The 10,547-nt window shown below is 28.5% G+C and overlaps 1 protein-coding gene across 2 annotated transcripts; it reads right to left on the reverse strand.

Annotated features, from left to right (window-relative positions):
- Window positions 1–909: 909 nt before the first annotated feature.
- LOC146997309 (zinc finger Y-chromosomal protein 1-like) lies at window positions 910–9,791 on the reverse strand. Of its 2 annotated transcripts, XM_085817326.1 has the most exons (3): window positions 8,152–9,791; window positions 2,333–2,604; window positions 910–1,346 (listed from the first exon to the last, which is right to left on the reverse strand). In XM_085817326.1, exons 1-2 carry the CDS (start codon window positions 8,288–8,290, stop codon window positions 2,357–2,359), a joined length of 387 nt encoding a protein of 128 aa, XP_085673452.1. In that variant the 5' UTR covers window positions 8,291–9,791; the 3' UTR covers window positions 910–1,346; window positions 2,333–2,356. The 2 variants fall into 2 exon arrangements, with proteins under 2 accessions (XP_085673452.1, XP_085673451.1); XM_085817325.1 differs by having other exon boundaries at window positions 910–2,604.
- Between the last annotated feature and the right edge of the window lie 756 nt (window positions 9,792–10,547).

Genomic DNA, 10,547 nt, shown 5'->3' on the forward strand with positions numbered 1-10,547 from the left:
GCAACAGCATAGATGTGTGGATGAAATCATTTTTATGCAAGATGGCGCTCCTCCGCACATTGCACATCCCGTGAAGCAGCTGCTGAGGCGCCATTTCGGAAATGCTCGAATTATCAGCCGTCATTTCCATACAGCCTGGCCGTCCCGATCGCCTGATCTTACTTCGTGTGATTTCTGGCTGTGGGGATATCTGAAGGATGTTGTGTTCCGTGCTCCAATTGCAAATTAGCGGAATTAAAGGCACGCATTTCACAACACATTCTGAACATCACCCCGGAGACACTGCGATCCGTTGTGGAACATGCTGTTTGTCGCTTTCAACTTGTTGCACACAATGGTGGACACCATATTGAACATGTTTTGCGCCAGTCTCGTGACAGTTCCGAACTTCTTTGATGAATGGTTCTTATGCGGTACGTCGCCGCAAAACTCTTGAAACCGATTTGTCCCTTTCGATGTGATATGTACAGTCATGCAAATAAAATTATTCAACAATTCTAATTTGTCAATACGTTTTAATGTGTAACTTCCACCTTAGCCGTTGTTTTACGAATCATTTCTCGTCGTGATTCTGCCGCTTACAGCGCCATCTGTGGCTAACTTTCGAAACTAAATTTTTTCTTCTGCCATACGCTTTCCGCCTTCTTCAATAACATTCCTTTCAAATTTCACATCATTTTCATCAGTGGTTCTTTTTTTATAGCGTTTTTAAACTTAAACTTTAATTATAATCACCCTGTATTAATGTTGTTTTCAAAGTCAGAATTAAACAGTAATAATGATAATAAAAGGGAACTTATAGTTATGCTAAATGAATTTTCACATTAATTGTAAATTTTCATATGAAAAGATTCTTCAGCTATTAGTGAATTTTATAAAACATATTTAAAAAAAAGAAGAAAAAACTCTCAATGCACTTTATTTAAAAATTATAGGATTAAATATGTTTTTCATTTAAACATTGCAACAAAATTTTTGCTTTCAATTGCTATTATTACACTTAGTGATGAAACATTTTCTAAATTATTAATGCACAGACTTTTTATGTATTTTCAAACGATATTTTTCCCTGTAGCTTTTATTACATATTTCACACACATACGGTTTTAAGCCAGAATGGACTAACATATGCAACTTCAGATTATGTTTTTGAGTAAATCCTTTGTTACAAATTTCACAAACAAATGGTCTAGCTCCTGTATGTTTCACCAAATGTTTTTGAAGACCAGCGTTACTATATGCAACATATGAACAATATAAACATGAATGATTAGATGCTTGTCTTTTAGTTCCTCCAGGAATAAACTGATACATTTCCTCGTTTTGTCTTCTATATAAATTAGCACCTAACAAAAAATTATTTCATTCAATTAGATTCCATTTAATTAATATGCAATATAAATACATAAAATAATTATGTATTTTACCATATATAATCATTTTGTTTAAACACATACATATGCATATATTTCTGCTATTGGATAAAACAATCTTGATTAAAAAATACGTATAAAAGTGGCATATATTAAAAACTACAACTTTGTGTAACATCCAGAAACACTATTATTTGTGATGCCTCTTCATCTTGCTTTATAATTCCCAAATATGAGAAAGTTTTCTGCGAAAGATAAGTTCATATAAATTTTGCATCACCCCAAATACTTATAATGTTCTTAAAAATAGTTGTTCCGCATATATTGTTTTACATAAAAGAATAAAACAAAGCCTTTCCATCAATTCATAATCTCAACAAAATGATAAAAATTTTTAAAAGACTCGGTTTAATGGACAGAAAATTCAAAGCAAGAATTAAACATTCATGATTAAATTTCAGTTATTTAGTGTATAAAACTCATATACCAGAAACCCGGAAATTATTTTAAAATGGTTTTCCACATATGAAATTATTTTAGATACAAACTACTTTACATTATTTTAAAGTAAGCTTATACTCAGTATGAATTTTTTTATTACCGCTTTTATTACAGATCAACTGCAGAAGCTTGAATCAAAGTGTTAATCTGAGCTAATCGTCCTTTTATGCCTCTTTTTACGGTTTATGAAAAAGAAGTTTCATTTCATTGTAAATTACACAACATAAGAAAAAGAATAAGCAAGAAATAATAAAACATAAATAAATTATAAAGTATAAATTTAAAAAGAATAAGCACAAATCTGAAGTTTCTAATGCTTTTTAAAAATAATAAATAAATAAATAAAATACCTAATCATATATTAAAAATATATTAACAACATACAAACCGCAGCATTTTCCCAAATTTTAATTACAAATAATTTTAGTAACACGACAAAAGTTAGCAATTAGACTAACATAAGATAATGAATGCTATGTCATTTATTTCCTTGAAAAGTTTCCAAAGTTTTCCCCACAGTGCCGTAACTTATGAGTAATTAGATTATGCTTCTGAGTATATGATTGTTGGCAGACATCACAAATGTATGGGCGAAGTGCAGTGTGGGTAAGCAAATGCCGTTTAAATGTTCCAGTATGATGAGAAGAATAGGAACAAGCACTGCAAACAAGAATCTTAAAGCTATGTTCATCAGAAAATGACACAAACCTCCTGCTTCCGTACACTGCACCTGTAAAAAGAGACATGTTTAAAATGGTGAATTACAAATACGCAAATGACATGCTGTATCAAAATAATATTGTAAAATTCAAAACAATTAGAATTAAAATAATTCCGTATATAAACTGTATTGTAACATACAAATAACAAAATAAGGGTATGGGTAAAATTGAGTTCTTAATTAATACTGACTCAGTTGTTACTTTAACACCACATTTATAATAGAAAGAAAAAATTACTAAGGAATGAAGAGGATTAAAGTTTTAGACATACTCATTTATTACACAGAGTTTTACACATTTACATATATTTAAAAAGATTATTTATTACACAGAATTTTACACATTTACATATGTTTAAGAAGTTATACATATCATGAATAATTTCAAATGAAGTGTAAACTTTTTATAATGTCAACATATAATTTGAAGATTCAATTCAAAGAGCTTCAGAAAGTTAACAACAAATATATGCGAGATACTAGAGGCTTAATCTATAGAATGTGGCCTCAAGAGATTAGAAGTACATAGGCATCCCTATTTAAGCATTATCAATGCTGTCTGCGAATTTGTCGCATAATCTATAGGGTGTGCTTCAAGAGCTTTGATAAAATATACGCATCTCTTTGGCATATATACTGAACAGAAAATACTTAAATTAAAAAAAGTTAAAATTGTAAAGAAATGGCATAATGCTAGAAATTAAATGGCACAACAGGCTTCAGTATAATTCAGACAAATTAAAAAATCATAAAACTGTTTTATGTTCTAGCTTTCTTCTCTCCCCCCCCCCTCTTATCAGGACAGAGAGAAATACTTCAGTAATGTATATATTTCCGTGTATAAGCCAAGAATTTTTTGAACTTTTCCTAAAGCTCAGTTCCAGGGGTCGGCTTTATACACAGATCCGCTAATCTCGTCAATTCTCCCCCTCCCCCCCAAAAAAAAGTAGGTACTTTTCTGTTAAGACGGATGCAAGCGATAAATCGCTAAATATCCTGGGCATCGCCTTGGTACCTGACTTCTGTGACTGCGTCACTTTATAAGCTAAATATCGTACTTATTTCTTAAGTTTATGAAAAAATTAATTTAAAATAAAATGAGTTATTTGGTTTATGAAAAGGAGTTCTTTTATTTTCGAAATTCTTCATAATCCTGATTTGTTGCGTCGTCGCCAAAACGAAAGAGCTGATACTGGCGAATTTCTCCAATCTCGAACTTCATTTTCATGTACGGAAAAATGCGGAGCAGTCATATTGTTATTAGAATTTTCAGCAAAAGCGATCATCTTTTAGTTTGAAATCTACTGTATAAGAATTTTCCTTCCCGCTTATCTTTGAGACAAAAAAGAGAGAGAGAGAGAGAGAGAAACCGCAAATAATAACACAGGATTGCATACAAAACAACAAATGAATGGAACAAAGCCGCCTAAACGGTGCAGTGGTTAGGGAAGCCGACTGCAAATTCGAAGGGCCCGGGTTCGAATACCGAAGAAGGCATGGATGTACATTGTCTGTCCCCTCATAAGAGGTAACGGTGGCCGCCTGTTAGGTGCCTCCATAATAAAACTGACCACCGCTTCTGGCCTTAGTAGTGGTGAAAGCCTGAAAATGGCTAGTGCCCGCCATAATAATAATAATAAAAAGGGGGATGCATGTGCTAGCTTCAGATAAGGTTACTAGAGTTAAAACATATTGTCTTGGCAGTCTAACGTTTTAATTTACAGAGATTTGATTGGAAAACATTCCATCTATTTTACCTGCATGGCAGCATTTTTACCCTCATGGTGACATGCCTGAACGTTACAGGTTTCCCCCCGTCCCTATTTCGGCTTATATACGGGTTTTGAATTTGGAGTAAATTTTTGAAGAAAAAAAATGCACTCTCGACTTATATTCGGAAATATACAGTAATTATGATTTTTTTTTTTTTTTTTTTTTTTTTTTTTTTTTTTTTAAGGAGAAACAAATAGAATGCAATTATGAGACACAGTGGCTGCTTATAAAATTTAGACTGCATTTTTCATTCTTCTCTAGATGATCCATTTAAAGTTCCTCATGCAATAAGAAATGCAATAATAAAAAAATTTAAATATTGCTATGTCATAAATGTATTATTCTAAGATTTTTAATGATAAAAGTAAGATTATATCTTTCCACAGATAGATTTATGAATCTTATATGCTGAGGTGGGATATTATTTAAAATGTGATAAATTTTCCTAGACTTTATTTTAATTATTAATTAATCATCTTTTTCTGCTTTTACATGAAATATTATTAATATTTGTCATTATTAATATTTGCATTTACTTGCACTGTAATAATTCATGCCACTGTTGAATTTATACACTTGAATTTTTATCATGAAGTTTTACTATATACAATCCTTGAACATTTTGTGCATTTGACATTTTTATGAACAGTTCTATAAAACATCAACTACACTGATAGTTAAATAAATCTTGATCCTGTCGTACGTTTCAATCAGGGGAGATCTTCAAAAATTTTGTAAATGCTATTCACTTTATAAAAACAAAATATCAAATTTTAATTTCCTTTTACAATTCCAGAAAATAGAAATAATTGTGCATGAGCAAGAAAACATTTTAAAATTTAAGAAATATATGAGATGTAATAATTCCTGTAGGATTTCGATTAGGTCTTAAAAATTTCAAATTTAGGAGTCGGTTTGAAAAATCCTTATTTTATCACTTGATGCAAAATGCTAACAATAAGCTGAGTTCCTTGATGTAGTAAAAGCTGTTCATAAACTACCTGCTGCCTACTGTGAACCAAACACATGGCTAATTTTTAATATTTTGACATAGATCTTTAACAATCTCATTTAATTCTTGATAATTTATTGTGGGGGGACTAAAGATAAAAAGCATATACTTTCTCACGAAATATTTCAAAATGATTAACTTCATTACGTTTTTCATTGAATTCTCTATTGCTAACTGTAAACAAAGAGCTATGCAGTTACAATATTAAGAAATTCTGTAGAAATTTGATCGAAATGCCTTTTTTTTTTTTTTTTTTTTTTTTTTTCTGATATTATACCTCATTCATTGGAAAAAAGTTTTCAGAATAGTAATATGAATTTAAACCATTAATTACACAGGAATATATGTATTTACTGATTGCAATTTCTAGCTCAAAAAAGGGAGGGCTTGCATATTGAACATAAATTAAACAAAGGTTTCACAAGAGCTTCCTATAGCTCACCACTAGTTACAATAATAGAATTAGTCTTTGGATATTCTTAATAAAGAGAAGACAGAAATTTTAAAACTATTTCTGTGAAACAATTCATAAACCTTTCTCATTTAAATTATGCACCATTTCTTTAAGCAGTAAAATAGCATAATTATACAAGTAAATGAATATTTACAAAAAATAAAGAAGTGTAATTTCTTTAGACAGTAAAATAGTAGTATAATAATATAAGGTAAATGAATATTAAAAAAAAAGACAATCGCAGGAAAAAAAAATTATACTATTAAAAGCTAATCTGTTCAGAATAAATAATAATAATCAAATTTGTTATATGTAAACTGAACATATCACGATTTGTAAATTGAATATAGTATTAAAATCAAAGTAATTGCGAGCAGATATGGAGGGGGAAAAATAAGAATTTTATTCAAATCTCAGTTAAAATTATAGTTCTTCACATATTTTCTTATGGAGAAAAACACAACTGAGATTCACATCAGTTACCAGTCTGTTTAAAATAATGAGCCTGAAGAAAATTAATTAATTCCTCCCCCCCCCCAGCTATGCTATTATGTTAGAAGCTTGAATAAAATAACTGAAAAGGAGGAATTGAATACAAGAGCTTGTGTAAAATATCTACCTTATTTTTCGAATTTGTAATTCTAATTATCTTAATACAGATATTAGCTTTTATTTGTTAAACAGAAAGTATATATGTCATATAAGCCATATATAAGCTATTCATGTGAGAAAAAAAAACTGAGCAGGAGAAATTCTTTTAATGCCTCACATATTACAAAATTCAGATTCCCTAATATAATAAATGCAAGGAAAAAATATTACTGTAATTACAATTCTTTATGCATTAGTCTGATAAATTTTAGACAAAATTTAGACAACAAAAGAATTTATTCAACACTTCCTTTTTCACTAATTACATGATTTTTAAGTACTTTTAAGATAATTAAATGAATTATGAACAAGCATTGCTTCATATAAAACATCTGTTAACTTACAAGGTTACGTATGGAAACTTGTCACTTTAAATTCCTCTGCGGAAGTATCTGTAAACATTTTAAAAGAGAAGGAATTTTATCATTAACTCTGTCTGTCAATAGGAAAAATCACATTTTCCAAATTATCAAGTTCTTCTTCCTATAAAATCATTCTATACATGATTAATGAACAAGCATTAAAAGTAATAAAATTCTATTGTAAGTGTAATAAAATTCTAGTTAATTATTAATGTAGCTATTTATTTCCTTATAAAATTTGCAATTTTAAATTCTTAAAATTTGTTTATTTCAAATGTTTTCGTGAAGATCTTTCCACAAACTCTGTTGCATGTTTTAAAACTAAACAACTTGGTGCATTATTAAACAATAGATTGAAATCCCCCCCCCCAAGATTTCAATGAAGCCAAAGATGTAATCCCAAAATATAACAATTTCAGATGCTTTATATTCTGAGAGCTTTTTTCGAATCAGGCAGTTAAAAAATTCCAAACATTATTTTGGAAATGTATTTGGTCATTAAATAAGAATGCATAAATAAAAATGTGAAGGTTACAGACATATTTTAAATTCTATTTGCAGCTTTAGTATGTGGCAATTGATGAAAATCTCAGATAAAAAAAACCTGTTTAAAAAGCTGATGTATATTTTCAAAAATATAACTAGAAAATTTCCCAAATTTTCATACATTTTAACTTAACGGATAAGGAAGCGATATCAGACACTTTTTAGAAGTGAAATATAAATAGCATTCTATTTACTTTCCCACAAAAGACAAGAAATTTATGATTTTTTAATTCAACTTTTAATCAAGTTATTTTAAATAATCCTTTCATATATAATAATTACAAAAGCATAAAATAGTTCGTGTGTCACATCCAGCATATATAAACTGAAGTTCAATGCAGAAAGTTTGCTTATTAAAAAAAGTGTTAAGTGTTAATTAATACACAGTTTCCTTTTAAAAAAAAATGTAAAATGTAATGTTTCAGTGCGTGAAAAATGCCTTCAGAGAATCTTCTGATTCAGAATGATAATCTTCTCATTAAAATTCTGATCTGTTTATGGCTCTGAAAATTAGTACTCAAAGCTCTGAATACTTCATAGTGTTCAAAACTATGAAACTATAAACAAATTTGTAAAGATGAATAGATAAAGTAATACGCACAAACAAAAATTATATTAACTCAGAAGATCATCATAGACTTTCTTATTTTAGAATGAGTTCTCTTTGAGATGGAATAATAACAATTATGAGATTAAATTTTCATTATGATTTCGAACATGAAATTTATAACCAGATCTTGTTCGAAATTCTTTCTTACATAGTTTACAGACGTATGGTTTTAGTCCTGAGTGTGAAAATGAATGAGACAGAAGATTATGTTTCTGAGTGAAACTCTTTCCACAAATCTTGCAAACAAAAGGACGTTCACCAGTATGTCTTCTTAAATGTCTTGTCATGTTAGCCTTGTTATATGTACCATATGAACAAAAAGTACATGAACGAAAAATTCCTTTAAAGCCCACTGACGTTTTCTGTTCAATATATGCTACATAATTTCCAGTGGGAGATATAAAGGAATCAGGATCTGAAAGATAAATAATTTAGAAATAAAATGCTAGACAGGTAACAAAGCACTCTTATTTCCATAGTAAGCTACAATGAATTTACATAGTCTTAAATTAAAAATTAATACTTTTTAATAAATTTGAAATAATTTATTTAAATAACATTGATTTAATTCCATTTTTAGAATAAAGGCATTTTGTTAACACAGATGAAATTAAAATGATTAAGCTCAGTTATACTGCACATAATTTTTTTTATTATTCTAAAGGTAATAGTAAAAATGTATAAATTAAGTGTTTTGATACATTTAACCTATAGGTGGAAAAAATTAATAACAACAGAGAATGATAATATGAAAGTTCACAGCTTACATTAAACAAATTTGCGAGAATGTTGAAGTACATACAGAGGCATTTATGTATTGGGTGGCCCAAAGTAAACTGAACACAGAAGTTAAAAGTCTCCCGTGTCTGGTTCGGTTTTTCTTAAACCACCTGGCATAATGATGATTTTACATTCATGGATTAATTTCCTAATAAAAGCTTTAATGAATGAGTAATAAGAAAAAAAGAATATGCGCTTCAACGACGCTGTGTAGTCTAGCTGCGTTTAAAAACAATTTTTTAAGAAAAGTAAATTATATAAATTAATACTATCAAATAAGCAGAAACTCAATTATCAATCACTCTTTTAACTATTAGTTTTTATTATTCATCAGACTCAATTGATCATAAAATAAATTATGAAAATACAATAGAATTCAAAAAGCCTTGAAATACCAGTCATTGTGGTCACTTTTGGGTGGAAACAAATGAAATTTCAATTTTCATAAAATTCAGCATGATAATCATGCTGAATTATTTAGACATTTTGCCCCTATGTACATGTAAATAAACTTTTCAACTAAAGTACTATATGTTGTAACATATTTTATTTGAAGAAGCACATTAATTTTATTATACAAGTTATTAATATTTGATGATATAATGCAATGAATTTAAAATTCTAATCTTTATTTTTTATTTGCACTGTTCAACATATCATAGCTGCCAGCCTTGAAATATGAAAAACTCGGAAGTTTTGTGTGTCAAAACACAAGAATTCCTGAGCGGTTTTTGCATTGCTTGGAGGCATCATTCCAAAAGAATGCAAACTGATTTAAATTTTCTTATCGCACGATATAAAACTCAGCTAAACAACATCTGATAGGTATCTGAAACTTCATGTAAAATAACAAATTAATACAAATATATATACTTTCAAAGGAAACGTTCATTACGAAACTAAATTTTACCTTTCAGTTTCATATTATTCAATTAAAATATACCATTCTATTTCATAATCAGTTTAAAGTTAAAACATTGATATATCTAAAATAGAGATAAATAAGAAGAGAACATTTCATTTAAAAAATAAAATTATGCATTGTAAATATTTTTCAAAATTTTCAAAGTAATACATTTAATATTTGATACTATAAAATTAAATTAATTAATTATACCTATTAAATTATGTTATTCATTAGGGTTTAAATTCAGGAAATTTGCCTAGATGTAAAATGAAGTACAGTGTTAAACGGTTTCGCCCTGGTTTCATTTACGAAATTATTAGATATAAATAATTAATATTAAAAATACAAAATTTTTACCACTGAATTTTTTTATTGCAAGAAGTAAGAGTTACATTGTTTTCTTTTCATACTGGTTTACCATTTTATTTCCTATATCAGCTGGAAAAAATAAGAAATTATTCACATATTAATAAAAAAGAAAACTTTTTTGTATCTAAATAGGTGCTTTAATTTTAACAACTTAAAAAGTTCAAACTTTTTTTAAATTCTTTTTAGCTTAAAAATAAAAGGACTAAATGTGTGAAACAGTTCAAAACTAGCAAAAATAATTAAAGCAAACAACATGTTCATTTCTATTATCATTGAAAATTTTTTATGTACATAATAATAAAATTTAATAGAAGAAAATTTAAATGGAAGAAATGTGTCACATGAGCCTACTATTATGCTCAGAAAATGAACATTAGCTAAACTGTCTATCACAGTCTGTTTAATATATAGACATCACCAAATCACAAATATGTGTTAACTAATTTTAGCTTCAGATAAACAGCATTATGCAGAAAATTGTAAGTTTC

This window comes from Stegodyphus dumicola, chromosome 5 (assembly GCF_044657685.1).
Source record: "Stegodyphus dumicola isolate Sdum_Otavi_A_Nest chromosome 5, ASM4465768v1".
NCBI classification, from domain to species: Eukaryota; Metazoa; Arthropoda; class Arachnida; order Araneae; family Eresidae; genus Stegodyphus; species Stegodyphus dumicola.

Bases quoted from the DNA above. Each gene is read 5' to 3' on its own strand.
- LOC146997309 (XM_085817326.1), bottom strand. From the start codon at position 8,290: ATGACAAGACATTTAAGAAGACATACTGGTGAACGTCCTTTTGTTTGC. The intron at 2,605-8,151 runs GTAAGAAAGAAT...CTCTTTTTACAG, and splicing joins ACCATACGTCTGTAAACTAT to GTGCAGTGTACGGAAGCAGG.